This window comes from Branchiostoma lanceolatum, chromosome 2 (assembly GCF_035083965.1).
Source record: "Branchiostoma lanceolatum isolate klBraLanc5 chromosome 2, klBraLanc5.hap2, whole genome shotgun sequence".
NCBI lineage: Eukaryota > Metazoa > Chordata > Leptocardii > Amphioxiformes > Branchiostomatidae > Branchiostoma > Branchiostoma lanceolatum.
The window spans coordinates 19258306-19279190 of NC_089723.1; the positions used below are offsets into that span (position 1 = coordinate 19258306).

The window sequence follows — 20885 nt, forward strand, 5'->3', positions numbered from 1 at the left end:
TTAAATGCACCTACCCATTTACTTCAACCAAGGAGCTTCAACAGATAAACAGGGCGTTTCTTAAATGAATATTTAAAGCCCACTGGGTCTGGTAGACACCATTCCAGGATAGGTGGGCAGTCTAGAACCCGGTCTCCCTCGCTTCTTGTGGGACATGAGAGAATGAATAATTTAAGCCACGCTTTAAGGACATAGCGTGTAGGTGGATGAGTATGAGTAATTGCGTGATGACACTTACTGCAATAGTAAATTATCTACCTGATGTTGCCCGCATATTAATATGTAGCAGTTTATGGACTGATTTTTAGGGGGAAAAAACAAGGACATAGAATATATTCTACGTGCTGGAAAAAAAATAATAATTTCGTCCGGCTGGTTTAAGCCCAATACGGATTAACACGACCCTTTGTTTGGGAAATTTTAATTACGATCTTCACTCTGCTTCCGTTTCCCATTGATTCGTTAACGAGAATCTAGAATTCAAACCCAGCCCTACCTCCCGCCCACTTCTGCAAACCGACGTTCATCAATATTCATGATCATACTGTATGACGTGCGAAGCGCTTGACCCAAGACCGAACGTGAGGTCATCAGCTATTATTGTATTATGATCAGTTTATGAACACTGTCGTGTCTCTCGCTGAAACTTTTGTATAATCTCCATCCAATTCAACTCGTAATATCAGGAGATCTGTACCAAGATATTTGTATATTATCTTAAAAGTTCCATGCAGAATATGGAAATTATAAGAACGATATTTTCAGAACACAGAACATCAATTATTTGCTGTAGAGTGGTTAACTAAAACGCACATATACGTGCATTTTTGTGATCCGCAAACCAAGCAAGCTTATCGAATGCGGAGTTTTATCCGTACGTCTATCATCAGTGGTCAGCTTACAAAAAGGTTGATTCATGATTTTCTACTTGGTTGAAGAAGACAAATTTGGACGACGAACAATAGATGTCTGCTACCCTCAGGCTAGGGAACATGAAGAACATGGCCCAATGGGCGATCGTCACCGATAGATTTTGGCCTTTAGGTAATTACATGCAACGGATATTCGAAAACATATACAACGTTGCTTGTTCTCCCTTCATAACAAAGCGGTGGGCATCAGTGAACAAGTAGGGTATAACAACATTTCGTAAAATTCTTCAGACTTTATGCGTTGGTGCAGACCAGTCATCGGTGGGTGTGGTGGACGCTTTTAAAGTTAAGGTCACCACTAGCGATTGCACACCTGGTAGAGTGAAGACACTGCGACGGTTTACAGCCTGTGAAACTAGTCGCGTCTGTACCAACGAGCCGACCGGTGGAAACTTGGAGCCTTCTTGTCGGAGACACCCGCATGAGGTAAGACACAGTCCTTAAGGATCATCATGATCTCTAGCTTTATATTGTTCCTTGTTCTGGGAACGGTGAAGCTACGATGTCGGACAAATAGACTTGTCGTAGAGTGGCATACACTACAGCCATGTTCGGTGCACCGTAAAACAAGATAAGACGAACAGGTCAAACCTTCCACCTGGAGAATACCGTAGTCCTGTCTTTGTCTGATCATGAGAGTCAAAGAAAGTGCATGATGACAGTAGCAAACAGGACATCAAAGTATGGCTGTATTATGGTCAAGCCTGTGATCGTGACCAAGGTGGCATTGTGTCTGCAAAGAAATACAAGGTCAAGGTAGATCACTATCAAATATCGAACGTAAACAAATGGATGTAGAATGGCTTCTTTTGTGAACGTTTCGATACATAAATAAGTCGGACTGTTCTTTGGTGGTCTGCTTTGACACGGGTCTCTTGAGACTTGTAGATCAATTTCAAGTCGTTGACAACAGGCTTGTGATGTGAACGTTTTCAGATGGGAGGGGGGTCGGGTACGTGACGGCATGTTCAAGAAGTAATTAGCTTTTACAACACGGGGTATTCCAATATTGGCCCTTTGCTATCTTCCTTTTGACAGGTTACCATGCTTCTATAGGATAATAAGCAGCACCAGTATCATTTAAATGGAATCAAAGAGGTACATGTACATATATTAATACAACTAGGAACTGGAGGTTGATAATATTTATGATGACATGAAACTGGGAGTGACAATACTGAGACAGGACGTTACCTGAAGTCACCTCGTTACTTTTTTTAATGTAGGAATCGTCTTTTATACTTTGTTTTTTCTACACTAGATTGTCCCGATGAGTTGGCTGTGTCTCATCCCATTGGCGGTCTGCCTAGTAGTGGTGGATGGAACCAGTAAGTAGATTTGTTTGTTATTTCCCTTGCCTTACATCAACGTCATGTGGACAATGTGGTTTTACTAACATTGCTTTTTCGACGATTACAACAATTTCTTTTCAAGACCTACATGGTCATGTGAAAAATATTGACATTTCTGAGTTGTACGAATGTTCCGACGAAGCTGAAATTTCTAGCTTTTGTTTCATTTATCTGCTTTGTTTTTACCAAACGGTATTGTATTCTACCTTGACATTTGCATATATCTATTGTACGTTGGGATTACAATAACGGTTTATCTATCAATCTATCTATCTATCTACCTCTCGGTCTGTTTCACCCTTGAGTGTGCATTACTTTGTGAATATTAAACGAATTTTCAAATCCAACTGATAGAAGTCTCAAACTAAGTAATTGTACAGTTAACGACCAACCGTCAAGCAGACAAATAATTTACCGGTCATTAACCTTTTTCTCCAACATAAGGGCCGTGGCCTGGGTGTTTTCTCGTGTCTGGGTACATGGATCTACTATAATTGGATCCTTTGTGATCTTTGTTTGTCTGGGGTATCCTCGTGTATGCTGGTATTAACTAAAATCCCCCGGATCTAGTGCACCAGACTGTATACTGCATTCTTCGTGCGATCATTTGTGAAAAATGCCGTTTTCCCCTCCCCACTGTATACTGACATAGATCCTTCCGAAGTTCGGGTATACCAGACTGCCTGTTTTATACCTTTTCTTCGCGCGGTTACCTCAGTAACTTTGCTTTAAAAATGTATACCTTTTCCGAAACGACCAAAATTGATATCCTTCCCGCTAGCACTGCAGCAGGAGGAAAGACAGAACGAAAGGTGGAACATTTTGTGAGGACCATGCACAACAAAGCCATGATCATGAATGTCTGCTTAACTTCCGACCTTGATTAATCTAATGGAAGTTGCATCGCCATTGTCATCGGGATTAGATGACGGAAGAAGACGTTTGTCTGTTTTCTAAAGAGGGCGTCCTTGTGCTTTAGCAGAAAGCCTCTAAATCTCATGATCTCAAGTCACCAACGTCTCATCCTATTGTGTCTTTACACCCGAGTCTTATATAAAGTGGAGACTGAGATATCCTGTTGTATTGAGTCAGAATTGGCTTAATAATATACAAGTACATTGCGGCTTCTCTTCGTGTGGTCCTTATCAACAAATAACTGGACAAAACTACACGACAGACAGGAACATAACATACATGTATACAGAATATGTCTCGTAAGGTGATTTGGTCAAGTCAATAAACCTTTAGCTTATTCCACATGCATGTGCCAGACAACAGTGTACTGTCGCCTTGCTAAGCGACATTGGGGACATTTTTTGCAGACTCGACCTAGTTATTAAGTCACTCTACAGGTACAAAACAGGTGTCTTGTGGTCTGTGGCCCGCGAAATATTAATCTCTAGATAAGATCTCATCACAGATGAGTTAATAACAGTGTAAAGTGATGCCTTCGACCAGGGTCACTGGAAACCCCAGAAGTGCAAGAACACCAGGCAATGTTGATTTGATTATACGGATGACATCCGCGCGCGGATCAATTTTCGTCTGTTTAAAAAAAAGGTTTTCGATCATACCGTGATATAAGTAGTACAAAGCAGCTGCAAAATATCAAATATTTTCTGTAAATTGCAAACAAAATTCGGGAAACTGATAGAAATGTCGAAGTATGTTAAAGTCAATTCTAAGTCAAAGAAGATGTGAAAGAAAAAAAGGAAGAATCTATTTTTCGGAAGACCATACTCTGTGTGTTTATTCATTTGTTCAACCTTGCTATCCACTTAGATTTCATAATGAAGACAACTCTTTTTTTTGCCACTTGAACTTTTTTATCTATTCGCACGCTCGCATCAGTTTTGGGGTCCCAAAAGGATGGGGTCATCCATATAATCAAATCATGGCCTAAACCAATGTAAGGTCGAGGACACTGTTAGCCCCCGGCCAGGTCTCAAACCACCTGTCCCGGGCAGTCTTTTATATCTACTAATCAAGTCATCAATCTTGGAGTAACTACATCAGCAACTGCTTCCATTTTTCTTCTCCCGTTCATGTAGTGCGTTTATCTTCGTATGTATAAATTGCTCTTGTCGGCCAAAATGATCAAATAAAACCATTCATTCATTGATTCATTCAATCAAATGTAATTCAAAGTCTCGTTAGTTCGTTCCCGTGACTTTTACAGCGATGTCTAATTGTTGTTTTTACATAATGTCTATGTAACAGCGAGGAGGTTAAAATACCTATTTTAACCTCCTTGGTAACAGTGATTTTGGGGACTAGACTAGATATCACGAAATATCGCAATCAACAGCAAACAAATAAGCGAAAATGTCTCTGCTCTTAACTAGAATTTATTTTGCAGTTTGTAATTTTTGAACGGAAGGTTTCTCAGCATACCTTTCTGAAAATAATATCCTGATTACTAAAGCGTGATCAGTCAGACACTATTTTGTAACGCGTTACGTGACCTTTATTTGAAAACATGAATCATTTTTTCCAATGTGTGCCCGTAAATTGATGTTTAGGTTTAACACTCAACCCATTGTCATTGACTTTGAATCGTCGGGACGGTTAAAACGGTTATAAGTGTTGATGACTCAGATGACCCGACAATAATCGAGCCTACGGAAGGAAACATGCCTTTTGACCTTTCCACAGCTGTAAGCTCAAATCGGACGAACGGAATCGCATCAGTCAAGAGACGCTAAAACTTAGTCACACACACACCCAAACCGGTCCGGCAACGGTCTGAACGCTATGGCAACGGCTAGTACATCATTTGTCACTGAATCAGGTGTTAAGGGTGTACCATCAAAACATGTTTTGAACTCAGAATCGTCTTTTGTAGGTCAACTTGACATGATTCGAAACCAGTAGGTTCAACGGCTCTACAAGTGTTTGTAAACGTTATTTTGCGATATTGGAGTTGCCATGGCGCCAATGATACCTATTAAAGATATCAAGCTTTGTATCAAGGTAATTTGATTTTTTACAAGCTAACTAATAATAGCCTGGTTTTCTCTCAAACCTACTGTTTTTCAAAGTGACGGATTTATGTAAGCCGGCGGGACGTTAATGGAGGTCACGTGCGTAGGTCATACACAGAATGAATTTGAGGTGTTGTAGTAGGAAAGCAGTTCTTTTTCAGTATGCGTTTATCCAGTGAAACTGAGAATATAACAACGTGGATTAATCAACTCTGGAACCACAGCTGTTGTAATAGTTCTCATCTGGTAACTTTCGTATTTTCCTCTGCACATAAAGCGCTACCCGAGGACCAACTGGCCGCTCCTCGCCTGGTGAAACATCCCGCCAGTCTCATCTTTGATTCACAACTAGGTTCCAACAATCTGACGTTCCAGTGTGCGGCGCTAGGGGACCCGACACCACAGTACGTCTGGATGAAGGATGGGTCCCAAATAAACCAGGTGCCCAAAATGATGTTTTTTTACAAAAAAAATTCATTTGTACTATCTGAATGTTACAAGGAAAACAGAATCTCAATTGCCGGGATTCAATAACGTTAAATCTACATTCATCTTCCAGATACTAATATTTTCAAAAAATCTAGTTCGGAAAGCTAACAGAGTATGCATCTGTTTTTCTCACACATCTTTAGAGTAAGCCTTGACTTTTGAAATATGTTTTCCCGGAATTAAGTCGAGGTGCCCTCATGCAGCAAGCCGTACTAAACTGCATTACGATTGCTTCAATGTCCTTCGTATAGCATCTTTCATAGGATCTGCTTGCTTGCTTACAACGCTTGTTGTATTTGAAAAGTGACGAATCTAGCAATGATGATGACTTTGAATAGTGATGAATCTAGCAATGATGATGACTTTGAATAGTGATGAATCTAGCAATGATGAGGATTTTGAATAGTGATGAATCTAGCAATGATGATGACTTTGAATAGTGATGAATCTAGCAATGATGAGGATTTTGAATAGTGATGAATCTAGCAATGATGAGGACTTTGAATAGTGATGAATCTAGCAATGATGAGGACTTTGAATAGTGATGAATCTAGCAATGATGAGGACTTTGAATAGTGATGAATCTAGCAATGATGAGGACTTTGAAAAGTGCTGAATCTAACCATGATGAGGAATTTACATAGCTGCTACTTTAGTAGTAATGATGAGGACTTGGAATGATGGTTAATGCAGCAATATTGACTCTAGAATCTAGTGGTGTAATGTTATATCACTGTATATGTATGATGTAATGATACGTCACTTTCATCACCATATGTCATAGCGTTATTACCCCACCCCTGACTTCATTTTCTACTTAAGATGATCACTAATTGATAAGATATACCTTTACAGAATTCCCGGTACCGGTTCAGTGCGGACGGCAGTGTTCTGACGATTCTCCAGCCGAATAAAGACACAGACGCCGGGGCCTACCAGTGCGAGGCTTTCAACGAGTATGGTCGGGTCAGAAGTGTTCTCGGCAAGCTGCGATTTGCTTGTAAGTTTCTAAATTTCTCTCTAACACAAGACCACTGTCATCAATATCATTACCATCATCGTCATCATCAACCGATAAGCGGAAGATGTGACAAAACTTGTAGTCAAGTGAGTTTCATGTGTTTAAACTTATAATCTGTGCGAACGGTTGCATCATATGCTAAGTTTGACCCCAATTTACTTAAGAAGCTCGTTCCAGTGAAACCAGTGTGGCATCAAAGTTTCCATACAGACTCGAGTGTTGTCAGCTAGAGATGACTGCGTGTGAAGCATGTCGGTTTGTTGTTTGTTTCGTTTGTTTGTTTGTTTGTTGCTTTTTTGTTTGTTTGTTTGTTTTTTGGGTTGGTTGGTTGGTTGGTTGGTTGGTTGGTTGGTTGGTTGGTTGGTTGGTTGGTTGGTTGGTTGGCTGGTTGGTTGGTTGGTCGGTCGGTCGGTCGGTTGGCTGATTGATTGATTGATTGATTGATTGATTGATTGATTGATTGGGAGACTAGCATATCTTGTGAAATCTGGTTTCATGAGTGTGACATGTTGATATGTGCCGTTCCCCAGTCGCAAACCGGTTTTCGGACGCTGCAAGACCTGACGTGTCCTCGTCAGCTGGGAACGGGGCTAAACTGGTGTGTGACCCTCCAGACGCGCTCCCAGGTGAGAGTTTCCCTTCCGCAAAATAAGGACGAATAAATGTAGCTCCATATTGATGTCCGCCATTTTCAATGCAATCAATGATGAATAATCAAGAGTGGTGTATCTTGGTATTGATGGCTTCCTTTGAATACTGTAAGTTCATTTATATTCGCGAGATATTCAAGTTCGTGATGTTCACGTAGACCCTTGCAAACTCATCTACTGGCGAACTTTTTTGACTGTGCCGCCCCTTCCCCACACCTTCCGTCCCGAACACTTGCACGACAATCATAGCAACTCCTACCGACGATAAGACTCAACTGATAAACAGACCATTCATTCTTTCCAGCATGAAAGAAAAGTTTTTTTCAACACACATGCGATGCATGGGGTCATGTGTTAGGGGGCATCATTAACATGCATATAACAAACGTCGCCTTCATGCAGTATACATGACATGACATGTTGTTGTTTGTGACATCATCTGTTAGCGGTTTGTTTCAAATTCATTTCTTTTTAGGACTCGCCTATGAGTGGATTGATCACGAATCCAACGAGTTCATCCCGGACCCTAACAGTGATGACGACACGAACATCAACGAACGAGCCTACGTGTCCAAGAAAACGGGAGACCTCTACTTCGCTAACGTCATCAGTGACAGAGACACCGGAGGATACCAGTGTACGGTGAGGTTGAAGACGAGGCAGGAAGCCCCCTTTAGTGACGTGAGCGGGTCTACTAAGCTGGATGTAGCGGCACGCAGTAAGTTTGTGAACGATTCAAGGTCAATACCATACAAATTCTCCGCGATTCTATGTTGTTGAATTTTCTTTGCAAATTCTTGCCCGAAGGCTAATTGCAACATGAAACAATGTATAGACAAAGTATACAGACAATGCAAGTTAACAATGCAATTAATGGTGACAAGTGGAACAAGTGATTTTTCTAAGAACTGCTACAGAATACAATTTAAGCTTTTTGGGTTGGACTTTTTTTTGTAAGCAGTAGAAATCACTATTTGATGTCAAACACGTTGTACCTTAATGACCCAAGTAATGATGGGACCTTGACTAGAATTTTCTGTATTAGTATTTTGGAGAGTCTGCCATTCCTGAAGTGAACTTTACCTGCTTAATTGAAATGACATTTTAAAATACGCGAGGAACCCTGAACAACATGGTCAGTCAGGATGAGTACACATACACACATTGACAGTTAAACACACAACACTACCCGCGGACTAGCCTTCCTATTGCGCAAATATGTGGCCCAAGGGCTAACGAAATATTAATGGAGATGGGCACCACCCCTATGTATCATATCAAGACGCCCGGGTGACTTAAGCTTTAACACATGCAATACGTTTCTGTAGGTCCTGTACCTCAGAGCGCTCCACAGATAGCCCTGAAAGAGGATGTCATCTACGCAGAGGAAGGAAGTGATGCCTTGATCGAGTTCTTCGCCTATGGGAAGTAAGTAACGATACACCATACTGCAGTCACCTAACGCTAACGCCTATGGGAAGTAAGCACAGATACACCATACTGCAGTCACCTAACGCTAACGCCTATGGGAAGTAAGTACAGGTACACCATACTACAGTCACCTAACGCTAACGCCTATGGGAAGTAAGTAACGATACACCATACTACAGTCACCTAACGCTAACGCCTATGGGAAGTAAGTAACGATACACCATACTGCAGTCACCTAACGCTAACGCCTATGGAAGGTAAGGACAGATACACCATACTACAGTCACCAAATGCTAACGCCTATGGGAAGAAAGTACAGGTACACCATACTACAGTCACCTAACGCTAACGCCTATGGGAAGTAAGTACAGGTACACCATACTACAGTCACCTAACGCTAACGCCTATGGGAAGTAAGCACAGATACACCATACTACAGTCACCTAACGCTAACGCCTATGGGAAGTAAGTAACGATACACCATACTACAGTCACCTAACGCTAACGCCTATGGGAAGTAAGTAACGATACACCATACTGCAGTCACCTAACGCTAACGAATATGGAAGGTAAGGACAGATACACCATACTACAGTCACCAAATGCTAACGCCTATGGGAAGAAAGTACAGGTACACCATACTACAGTCACCTAACGCTAACGCCTATGGGAAGTAAGTACAGGTACACCATACTACAGTCACCTAACGCTAACGCCTATGGGAAGAAAGTACAGGTACACCATACTACAGTCACCTAACGCTAACGCCTATGGGAAGTAAGTACAGGTACACCATACTACAGTCACCTAACGCTAACGCCTATGGGAAGAAAGTACAGGTACACCATACTGCAGTCACCTAACGCTAACGCCTATGGGAAGAAAGTACAGGTACACCATACTACAGTCATCTAACGCTAACGCCTATGGGAAGTAAGTACAGGTACACCATACTGCAGTCACCTAACGCTAACGCCTATGGGAAGAAAGTACAGGTACACCACACTACAGTCACCTAATGCTAACGCCTATGGGAAGAAAGTACAGGTACACCATACTACAGTCACCTAACGCTAACGCCTATGGGAAGAAAGTACAGGTACACCACACTACAGTCACCTAACGCTAACGCCTATGGGAAGAAAGTACAGGTACACCATACTACAGTCACCTAACGCTAACGCCTATGGGAAGAAAGTACAGGTACACCATACTACAGTCACCTAACGCTAACGCCTATGGGAAGAAAGTACAGGTACACCATACTGCAGTCACCTAACACTAGCGCCTATGGGAAGTAAGTACAGGTACACCATACTACAGGCACCTAACGCTAACGCACATGGGAAGTAAGCACAGATACACCATACTACCTATAGTCACCTAACGCCAACGCCTATGGGACGTGAGTAGCATTACATCATACTAGAATCAACTAGAGTTCCACGAACACATTATCTTCGTCAAAAAAATCAAGGTTTATTATGGAGAGTGATTGATATTTACATGCTTATATCACCCCCTGCAAATTTGATCATGCACCATACCATTTGGAAGTTATGATGGGGCGAATGAGTCCAGTCTAGATGGGGTTAAAAATCATTTGGTGGTACAGGACTAGTATATGTGTAGAGTGTGCTGATACAAATGTATATGTTATAACTGGTCATGAAAAAATATGAGTATGTTGATATCATATGGGCCACAAAGGTTCGATATTGCAGTGTTGTAAGTTGACAGTGATGATGAAATGGTACAGTCAATATATATGAATAGAATAAATCTTTATTCCACATCATACACATTTTGAAAGACATAGTACATGTGACTTTTCCGCACCTAGCAGTGGTGCAGTTCATAATATCATAATATCATAATATCATAATATCATAATATCATAATATCATAATATCATAATATCATAATATCATAATATCATAATATCATAATATCATAATATCATAATATCATAATATCATAATATCATAATATCATAATATCATAATATCATAATATCATAATATCATAATATCATAATATCATCATATCATAATACCATAATATCATAATATTATAATATCATCATATCATAATACCATAATATCATAATATCATAATATCATAATATCATAATATTATAATATCATAATATCATAATATCATAATATCATAATATCATAATATCATAATATCATAATATCATAATATCATAATATCATAATATCATAATATCATAATATCATAATATCATAATATCATAATATCATAATATCATTATATCATAATATCATAATATCATAACATCATAACATCATAATATCATAATACCATAATATCATAATATCATAATATCATAATAGGTAACATAAAAAAAGCCCACTGCAGTTCTAAGCAAGCCACTAGGGGGTCTAAACTTACATCACTTACTCCCTGCCCCAAGAGCTGTACACCACTTCAAAATCGTTACCAAAGCACTTGCATGAAATTTGACTACAAGCTTTCGGCGAATTTATAAACTTTCCTCATTTATTATACAAATTATCGTCTTATTTGCATGACAAGTATTCAGTTATGTAAAGCATCACCGAAACTATTCACATGCCATAAATCATGATAATCCGTCAATCCCTCCTGGAGTTATTCGTCTCCAAATGGATCAACAAAAACGCCAACTGCAGTTCCAAACGAGCAGCTAGGGGGCCTTAATTCCCACCACTCACTTGCCGTCCCAGAAGCTATATACTACCAAAAAATCATGAACCCCGACGCCTCCAGAAAATTTGGCCTCAAACGTTGAAGCTCCGCTGCAGTACCTCAAATACCCGATAGGAGGCCCATTATCGAAGTTGACCTTCCTCTTTGACATCACTACCTATCCACGAAATATCATGCACAACCGCCAATAGCTCCTCGAGTTATGATGGCGACATACAAACTCTCACACACACAAAGCCTGCTGCAGTTCTGTAGGAAAGCGCCAAATAAATAATTTTTAAACTTGATTTCCGTTCCCACAATCTCTTCCAAACTACCAAAAATCATTGAGATCCATCAACGTTTCCGTCACTTTTTTTTGCCTACATACAAACACAGAAAAATTAAAAGTCCGCAGCAGTATTGTTGGAAAACGCCAGGTAAACGATTTTTAAACTTGACCTTCCTTTGCACAACCACTACACACCTACCAAATATCATGAAGATCCATCAAAGGTTTCCCGAGTTATGCTCTTGACATACATAAAGACCCACACAACAGCCGGCTCAACCGAAAACATAATCTACTCCGAGTTCCTCGGCGAAGATAACTAACGATAATTCCTATGGGAAGTACGTAGCAACACACCATACTACCTAACGCTAAGACTGGTCTAGATTAGTCAAGCGCCATGACTGGGTCAACACTTTTGTCTTTCAAAGATATTTCTGGTATACTAATATATAGCTCGATTACAGAATGATAAGTCCCTGCATTAGAAATGTTGTATGCAAATTACTAGTATGTCGGCATGCTCAGTAGTAACCTTTTTTTGTATTAGACTCACCAAATAACCGTTTGTTTGACGCAAGCGTTTCCGTAAGGACTGTTCCACAGTCACTTAAAGCTGGCGTTCTTTGAATATCAATTACCTACCAAGTATAACGTTTCTTGCACTGTGTTTCAAGGCACTTTGGCAGATACAACATGTAGAATTATCGGTTGTTTTTTTTGTCTGATCTCGTTTTAGCCCGACGCCCACATACACTTGGCGTCGGTTAAAAAGCCCTGGTGGCACGGAGCTTCCCATGCCAGCAAAAGGCAAAATGGAAGCGTACAACAGGAACGTCGCCATCGGTAATGCGGCCATAGCAGACGAGGGATTCTACGAGGTGACGGCCACCAACGCGCAGGGATCGGACACCGCCATTACTCAGCTCGAAGTGGAAAGTGAGTTTCACCCTCCACACACTTTATAGATTATTTATCGAATGATAAGATGTGTAGAGCTTGGCTCGTTGATACACTTGACATCATATTTGTAAGGAATAACAGTTACTGTAACTGTTCCGCTCAATAATGTATGAAATATAGTGAACCCATTTCTCAGCTAATCGACGTCTATCGCGCCGCAGTCATAGCTTGGAATCCAAACCTATTATAGCACCCGAGTCTCTCTCCGCAATTTGCCTCACGATTAGCCCACGGCGCAATTTGCGGAGAGAGACTCGGGAGCTAAAATAGATTTGGATTCCAGGCTACCGCAGTCATCCCTCAGTAAGACATCTGGAGCCGCATAGTTCCGCTTGATAATGTACGCACATTTCTTAGTCCTATCTAGTAGCCATAAAATATGGCGTTGTTCCTGATTAAAAGCCACATGATCGTCAGTGTCATCTATGACCATCACCATCAGTACTTTTTCCTTCTTGTTTCCTCCAAAGATAAACCGAAACTAACACAAAGCCTTGCCAACCAAAACCATGACGACGGAATCGGAGAAGCCGTGAACCTGAACATGGGATGGGAGGCAAGCAGGACGCCTGTAACTGCACAGTGGTTTCACAATGGACAGGTAATGCTACAGTCCCGTTTGTACCGGCGCCAATAGAGGGTGTAGCCCCGGCGGGCCCCGAAGACACAAATTTGTCCCGGCGGACTGCCGAACACCGGAAGGATACCTCTCGGTGTTCTCACGATTAGCCCACGGCGCCTGTTCGTTACCGGGTCCCGTTTTGATTTTAACTCCGTGTTAAAAACTTCCTGGGCCCCGGTTGTGACCCACAATGTGACCCAGTGATTGTGATGAAGTAAATTAACCGTCTTTTTTTATGACGTGCTAAGGTGAGCAATAACCAGTAAATGTTTGACTAAGTTAATGACTGAAATAGGCTACAACGCTCCACACTGAAGCGATCAAGCAAGAAAAAAGGCTGAAGATTTCCGCTTTTAGATAGATGGGTAGAGCTGAGAGTGAGTGAGTGAGTGAGTGAGTGAGTGAGTGAGTGAGTGAGTGAGTGAGTGAGTGAATGACTGAGTGAGTGAGTGAGTGAGTGAGTGAGTGAGTGAGTGAGTGAGTGAGTGAGTGAGTGAGTGAGTGAGTGAGTGAGTGAGTGAGTGAGTGAGAGAGAGGGTTTAACTGCTTTGTCTTCCTACCACCAGCCAGTACAGGACGGGGGTAGGTACCAAATCACCAATACGCCGACAGGATCGTCGCTTAGAATTCCAGACACACAACCACAGGACAGCGGTTCGTTCCAGTGCATCGCGTCCAACATGTACGGCGGTACAACGAGCTTTTCCGAGGCCAGAGTCGGAGGTAAAATTAGCAAAGTTGACATGATATTTCCAAAACAAATGTTTCCTGCCTGAAAAATGGAGGTATTGTTTCGGGTCTGTCAGTGCGTGTGTGTTTCCGGATAATTGTGGTCAGCATAACTTTAAAACCGTTGGATGGATTGTTATTATATTCGGTATGTGGATATATGTTTGGAAGACGAAGGCCAATGTCGATTTTTGGCCCCCATGTGTGTGCGTGCCTTTTGGTACTGCAGCAGTACTTCCGGTCTTTGTATCTTTTGTCCTGGATGTGCTCTGGTCTTTTTTGGTGGCAGATAGCTTTTCATGTAAGGAAGAAGTGGCGTTGGTTTGAGCCCCCTAGCAGCTTGCTCTGGAACTGCAGGGGCGTTTTTGTATAACGCATCCCGCAATTTGCTGACATACTGCTACTTCCTTTGCCCTGTTTTCAGCACCAAAGAAGATGGGTGACGCCAGGGTGACTCAGAAGGGAGACGACTGGGTGACGATAGACGGCTCGAAGCCGGACAGTTTCGGGGCGGTGAACGGGTACCAGGTCGCGTACTTTCCCACAGCCGAGGGACCCAACGGACCGAACAGGAAGGTGGTCAACGTGCCGGGCGCAGACGGTTTACCCACGACGATCTCTGATCTGGGAAATGCAGAGGACTACACGTATCAGGTGCTTAACGTCACGCGTTCTATCTGAAATGTTGTGATGTATTGGCAACATTGCAATACGATGTACAAATCAAAATTCTAATCCAAAAATTGATCGATAGATTGATTGATTGATTGATTGATTGACCGCTTGAGTGAATGAGAGTGAATGAATGAATGAATGAATGAATGAATGAGTGAGTGAGCAGGCGAGCGAGTGAGTGAGTGAGAGAGTGAGAGAGTGAGTGAGTTGAGTGAGTGAGTGAGTGAGTGAGTGAGTGAGTGAGTGAGTGAGTGAGTGAGTGAGTGAGTGAGTGAGCGAGAGGGTAATTGAGTGAGTGACTTGAATGATGACTGACATGGAGAATACAAGTGTATGTTTGTCCTCCAAGAGCAAGTGAGATATGCGAAATACCTCTTGACAGTCACGTTTTTGTTGCAACGTTAACTTAAATCATGATTCGCCTCTTTGATTTGTCTTTACGAAGGTCCGAGCCACAACAGACGAAACGTTCGGTCCGTACAGCGCTCCTATCATCGGCGGTGTGAACCCCACCATATCACCCGGAGGCGGAGGCGGTGGTGGAGGCGGAGGGGGCGGTGTTCGTACAGGCGGCGCCGGTGTACCCTTGCTCGCCTGGCTGCTGCCTCTTCTGCTGATACCTTTGCTTTTCATGCTGGTAGGGTGTCAATATATACCATTAGAATATATACGCATATACATGTACGCCTTTCCGATACATCCAAATCTATGAATACGTGATGTTCCAAGGAGGTTCTGGTACATGACATTTGGGAAAACTGGATCAAAATGGTATGATCTTTATTGAGACTTCTACAAGTACGGCTTCACAGAGAAAGAGAGCTGTAACATCTATTGTCTATACCACAGTGTGTCTATACAGTATCACTAAGTCACTCAGCGGTGCCCCCTCGCGAACTTTGTTTATCTACGTTATAACATTGTTGTTGTTTTGCTGTTTCAGTGCTGTTGTTGTTGCTGTTGTTGCTGTCGTGGCGGCCTGTGCGGGACGTATTGCGGGTCGTGCGGAGCTCCCTGCGAAAGCATGTGCGCCCCTTGTTGCGGAGGTGGCGTCGGTGCCGGTGACATCGACAAGAAGTGGCCAAGCAAAGAGAGCCTCCCAGATGTGGATATGAAGGGCCCTGGGATGAAGGGTGGATCTATGGGATTCATGAACCAATCCTTGGCGATGAAGAATGAGCTGGGGAGTGGACTACCGTCCGGATCCCTGGGAATGAAGGGCGGTGCTCTGGCGGCGGGTGGAGCGGCCTTGGCGGGCGGAGCGGCCCTTGGCGGAGCGGCCCTGGGGGGAGCGGCCCTGGGGGGAGCGACCCTGGGTGGAGCGGCCTTGAAGAAGGGTGGAGCCGCAGCAATGAACGCTGCCGCTGGGATGTCCGCCGGAAAGGCGGGTGAGTGTGGACAGTTTTACTCGTTAATCGGCAGCGATACCGAGAATGGATACTATTAGTGGAGAATATAATTCGTTCTGTTCTTTCACCGCAACCTGTTCCTCAAAGTTCCCTATATGTTGATCGGCAGTACGTACAAGGCAAGTCAAAGACGACTTCAGGTGTACATGTACCAGTGAGCGAATGTCCAGACATCTTATTTGATAGTGTATCTTGTTCCAGGAATGTCGTTGATGAAGGTTCAACGTCTGCGCCAGCACAGTTCGCTCCTGGTGGAGAAGATGAATTCGCAGACAACTATTCAACACCTGGTGAAGAACAAGGTACTGATGGAAATACATCCGATTCGCTGTTTTAGCAAAAATGTCGTTGCCTAGATTCCCTTCTCAACATAGCTGAAGTAATTTTGTGGGGTTCGAACGACATATAGTACATACGTTTTGCTTGTGACATACAGTATTTCCTAAATTGCTTTTTGCCGCTACAATAGCCTAATAGGCAGATACATTCCACCTAAAAAAAAGGTTGTGTATTCAAGTTTAAAGGTTAACTTTAAAAAAAACACAGCTATAAATGTACAAAGTTTAAATCATAGCTATAGGACCAATGCTGCTTACACGTTTATTGTGTCAGTGCCGTTGCATGGAATCATTGAACATGTTATCAACCACATGATACAGCAAAGTCAAACCATGTCTTTTCTGCCACACTAAGGCCCGATTTATGCTAGGGTCACATTTCCTAACCGGGGCCCGGCCGGGCTGTTTGCGGAAACGAAAAATCAAAGTGTATGTCAAAAAATTTGCACAAGCTATGCTCTTAGATAATTTTGCGTACGTTTTGTGTTTTGGTTGTCTTTTTATATCATAATTTCCGTTCCTAAAGACTGCCCGGCCGGGCCCCGGATTGAAAATGTGACCCTAGCATAACACACGCGTCCACTTGGAGTCGACTCAGGACTGTGCAAGGAGAACCATAGGCCACTGAAGTAGCCCAAAGCTCCTGACACACAGCCCCGAATCGACTCCGAACACTTCTGTGTAAATCGGGTCTAAAACATCACAAAACACGACACATTTCCAGGTGTTCACCAGCGACATGGCGCAGTACTGCATGAGTGGGAGCTCCGGCCAGGAGAGGAACAGGAGGGTCATGGAGCTGATGCAGGCTGGCGATCGCAGTGATCGGGACTTCGACGTCTTCTGCGACGGCCTCAGGACGGACGGGCGGACGGCCTATCTCGGCGACCTCCTTCAGGGTGAGGGTACCAAAAGTGAGAGAGATGTTTTCATAGTCGTTCACGTGTGCACTTTGTAGATAGCAGTGGTAGTCCGATCAGTAATGGCAATGCTGGGGGTAGTGCCATTTGTCTGGACTGCGTGGGCATGTACGGCATACAGTGCGCACTTGTACTCAAATAGTAGTGATAGTCTGAATATCTGAGACAGTTTATAACTATAGCTAAACTCATACGATCGCACATTTTCCCCATTACCAAGCAGTGGCGAGAAGAAGCCGATCTTACACGTTGTTTATGTTTATATGTGTATGTTTTGTTTTTGGCTGTAACCTATACTGAGCACGGTTGGGCAAAAATGTTCAATAAAGGTTTCTCTATTCTTGTATCATGTTCCAAGAGCAGAAACTATCGCATTTATAATCCATTATGTCCTTTATGCTATTAGAGGCTAGCAACAGAGCACGCAAGCTGCAGAATTTCTAGATGCTCGATTCGTATATTTGTGTCATGATCAGTTGCACGTCACGGATGTGAATCGGGATACATGCAAAACGTAATCAAACTACATGGCACTCTGCTGATGTCAGTCAGGCAGTTCGATATATTTGGCGGGTTCGCCACACATCTTAGTCTTTTCATTTATCTGGTAATGTATTGGGCACCTGAAGCTACCTGTGTACAGAAAAACGCGTCTGGTTGCTTTTGATAACATATCGGAAGTGAAAATGATGTTGACTGCCGTGTTGCAGGGCAAGGAGTGGATCTGAACCAGCAGGTGCTGAGGGAGGAGGAGGGAATGAACAGGGCAGGAGCCGGACTGGGAATGGCGGGAGCGGGGGCAGGACTGGGAATGGCGGGAGCGGGACTCGGGATGGCGGGAGCAGGATCAGGACTCGGAATGGCGGGAACGTCTGTTCAGAGCCTGCAGAGGTCCGGCATGAACCTCAACGCCAGCCCATCGTGGCAGCAGATGAGTCTATCAAGTGCGTGCATTTACTGTGATGAAAACATCGTACATATTGATGAATGAGAGGATGGGTGGATGAATGAATAAGATGTTTATTGCTAAAAACAAGTACATGGCAGCCAACGGGCCGGATTGCGTGCCCATTATACAAGCAGTACTTAAAACAAGCTATTTACCACTTACATATAAGTTACAAATTATTGATACATACTTCACAATGGAGCACAATGCACATGTACTTCTATCCCTTTCTGCCTGTCTCCCAATGATCTCGTATGTATACCCAGGTGATCAGTGGCCCTCAAAAAAAGGGGAAAGGTAATCCCATAGCCATTTTGATGGCACTGAGTTGTTATCCACTGTAACCAGGGCACTTATCATAACCTAATATCTTAAGTTGGATAGTAAAAGTGAGATTTAAAAAAGATGCAAGTTATGAGCATTTTGTGTGGATGTTTCAATCTTCGTGTGTGTTGTTTTTTTTTTCAGTTCCCAGTGTGCATATGGACGAGGTGAAGGTGGTGGGCAATGTGGGTCAGCAGGGGGCGCTCATGTCCGCCTCTTCCGCCACGGTGCCAAACAACCACCCGGTCATCTTGGAAGTACGAGGAGAAGGTATGGATGTATTTTCAGCTTCTTCTGCAACAAGTTATAATGTCACGGTCTCCACACATGTACAGGAAGCATGTCCACCTGTCTATCTACTAGTATATGTAAAGTGGTTGCAAAATCGTTCTTGTTACGCGTTTATACTTAGCCTGGGTGCCATCCTATTTCTACCGGGGCTCCTACATTCGCTAATGATGGGTAGCGAATGTAGGAGCCCCGGTAGAAATAGGATGGCACCCAGGCTATGTATACCGACTCTGGTGATTCCTTTGCATTTATTATGAGGAGTATCATCTGCTCATAATAGATGTTAAACGTTGATTTTTTTTTTACCAACGAAGATCTAGATTCGTAACCTTTATCTACCATTGTATAATGCTCATACGTTACAAGAACAAATAGATCCTCATACATTTTTAAAACCCAAGAGGATGTCTAGCCCCCGAAATCTCAAAGCGATCATATTTTTTCGCTTGCTAACGACATATTGATGTTTAAAAATATAAAAAAATTGGAGTTGAAGTTGAACACAGAATGAGTCAACAGGTTTGAATGACATGTAACAATTGTTTTTCAGTTGACGACGTTGAGTGGATGTACAATGGCCAGAAAATCCAACAATCCTCTAGCACCCGCGCCACATCAGACGGTTTCACCCACGAGCTTTTCATCGACAGGATGACTCCGGATCGGGACGGGACCTACACCTGTAAGGGCAACACGCCCGACGGAGGGACGGTGTCGTGCGATATCAAAGTCAGCACACTGATGGAATAGGCTACCCACTAACACAGCTCATTCCAACAGTGTGTGTCGTCTTTAATGTTAGTGGTAGTCTTTCTGTGAAGAAATCAACCATATACCAGGCGTAGATCGCATACAAGTCATTTGATGACCATCAGATACTAGAGGAGCGCAGCTTTTTAGAGGGTTGCGCAGAGTCCATTTCAATAGGTCAGTAGATTTGAGTAGAATATCAGAAAAGCTGCATTTTTACTAAATGAAGTTGATCTTACATAGACCGGTCCGTGTACTGTAGATGCCAGTAATTCATTTTTTTAAATATTTTTCTTAGCTTCAAACAATGCAGCTATTCGTACGTTGATGTTTGTTAACCTAAGCAGAATGATTTTCGGTATGTCGTTATGAACTTAGTTAAGAAAATTAAACTTTATTTTGTTTACGGTTGAAGGATACTGTCTGCAAAATTTGAGTTTAAAACTGTTTGCAGATAGCTATCTTCTAGATTCAGTGATTTTGTTTGCAGTTGACATAGGATGATTAATCTCATGATGAGTTATGTACAGCTGCTGGCATGTATGTATGTTAGGTATTCTCGCCATGTTTTGGCAATAGATCTACAGTGGATGAACAAACACACAGGAGCAGTCGACTATTTTCTATGTCATTCCGTATGATCTCTGGGATGCTACAAGATCATTCCTCCCACAGCACTTGATACAATAGGATGACGTAACAGCTTAATAGTTTTGAATAATGTTAACGTGAAGTGACTGAGTTTTTCAGCCTAGGTGGGGCATTATGTATTTCTTCTAAAGAACTAGGCTGTCTATAGTGTCTTTGCATAGTGCTGCTTAAAATTGTTGTTGCAAGTTTGCCAGAGAATAAACTTTTTTATAAAAGATCGTCTTGTTTCCTACTAGTTAGACACAGCAGACAGTAGAAACACCATTGACGGGACATAGCTTGTCCCAAAATGAGCACATCTGTCCCCTCCTGCAATACAGGCGTCCAGAGTGCATGACCCCGCTGTCCAGTGAAGACACGGTTTGTACCCTCGAGCAATGCGATTGTCTGGCGCAAGGCATGACTTGCAGAAACAACAC

At 42.6% G+C, this 20885-nt stretch overlaps 1 protein-coding gene across 2 annotated transcripts; it reads left to right on the plus strand.

The window, feature by feature from the left end:
• Window positions 1-983: 983 nt before the first annotated feature.
• Window positions 984-20674, plus strand: LOC136427751 (uncharacterized). Of its 2 annotated transcripts, none has more exons than XM_066416891.1 (18): window positions 984-1358; window positions 2194-2260; window positions 5546-5709; window positions 6613-6757; window positions 7309-7404; window positions 7904-8146; window positions 8757-8856; window positions 12585-12784; window positions 13279-13409; window positions 13997-14153; window positions 14584-14813; window positions 15280-15471; window positions 15778-16222; window positions 16445-16545; window positions 17306-17495; window positions 18212-18445; window positions 18919-19044; window positions 19616-20674. In XM_066416891.1, the coding sequence occupies exons 2-18, from the start codon at window positions 2203-2205 to the stop codon at window positions 19813-19815; spliced, it is 3012 nt and encodes a 1003-aa protein (XP_066272988.1). In that variant the 5' UTR covers window positions 984-1358; window positions 2194-2202; the 3' UTR covers window positions 19816-20674. The 2 variants fall into 2 exon arrangements, with proteins under 2 accessions (XP_066272988.1, XP_066272989.1); XM_066416892.1 differs by having other exon boundaries at window positions 17306-17480.
• The last annotated feature ends 211 nt before the right edge of the window (window positions 20675-20885 follow it).

Excerpts from the sequence above, each read along its gene's own strand:
- LOC136427751 (XM_066416891.1), top strand. The coding sequence starts at position 2,203 with ATGAGTTGGCTGTGTCTCATCCCATTGGCGGTCTGCCTAGTAGTGGTG. Across the intron at positions 17,496-18,211 it reads TCAGGGTGAGGGTACCAAAA|GGCAAGGAGTGGATCTGAAC; the intron begins GTGAGAGAGATG and ends GCCGTGTTGCAG. Across the intron at positions 19,045-19,615 it reads CTTGGAAGTACGAGGAGAAG|TTGACGACGTTGAGTGGATG; the intron begins GTATGGATGTAT and ends ATTGTTTTTCAG.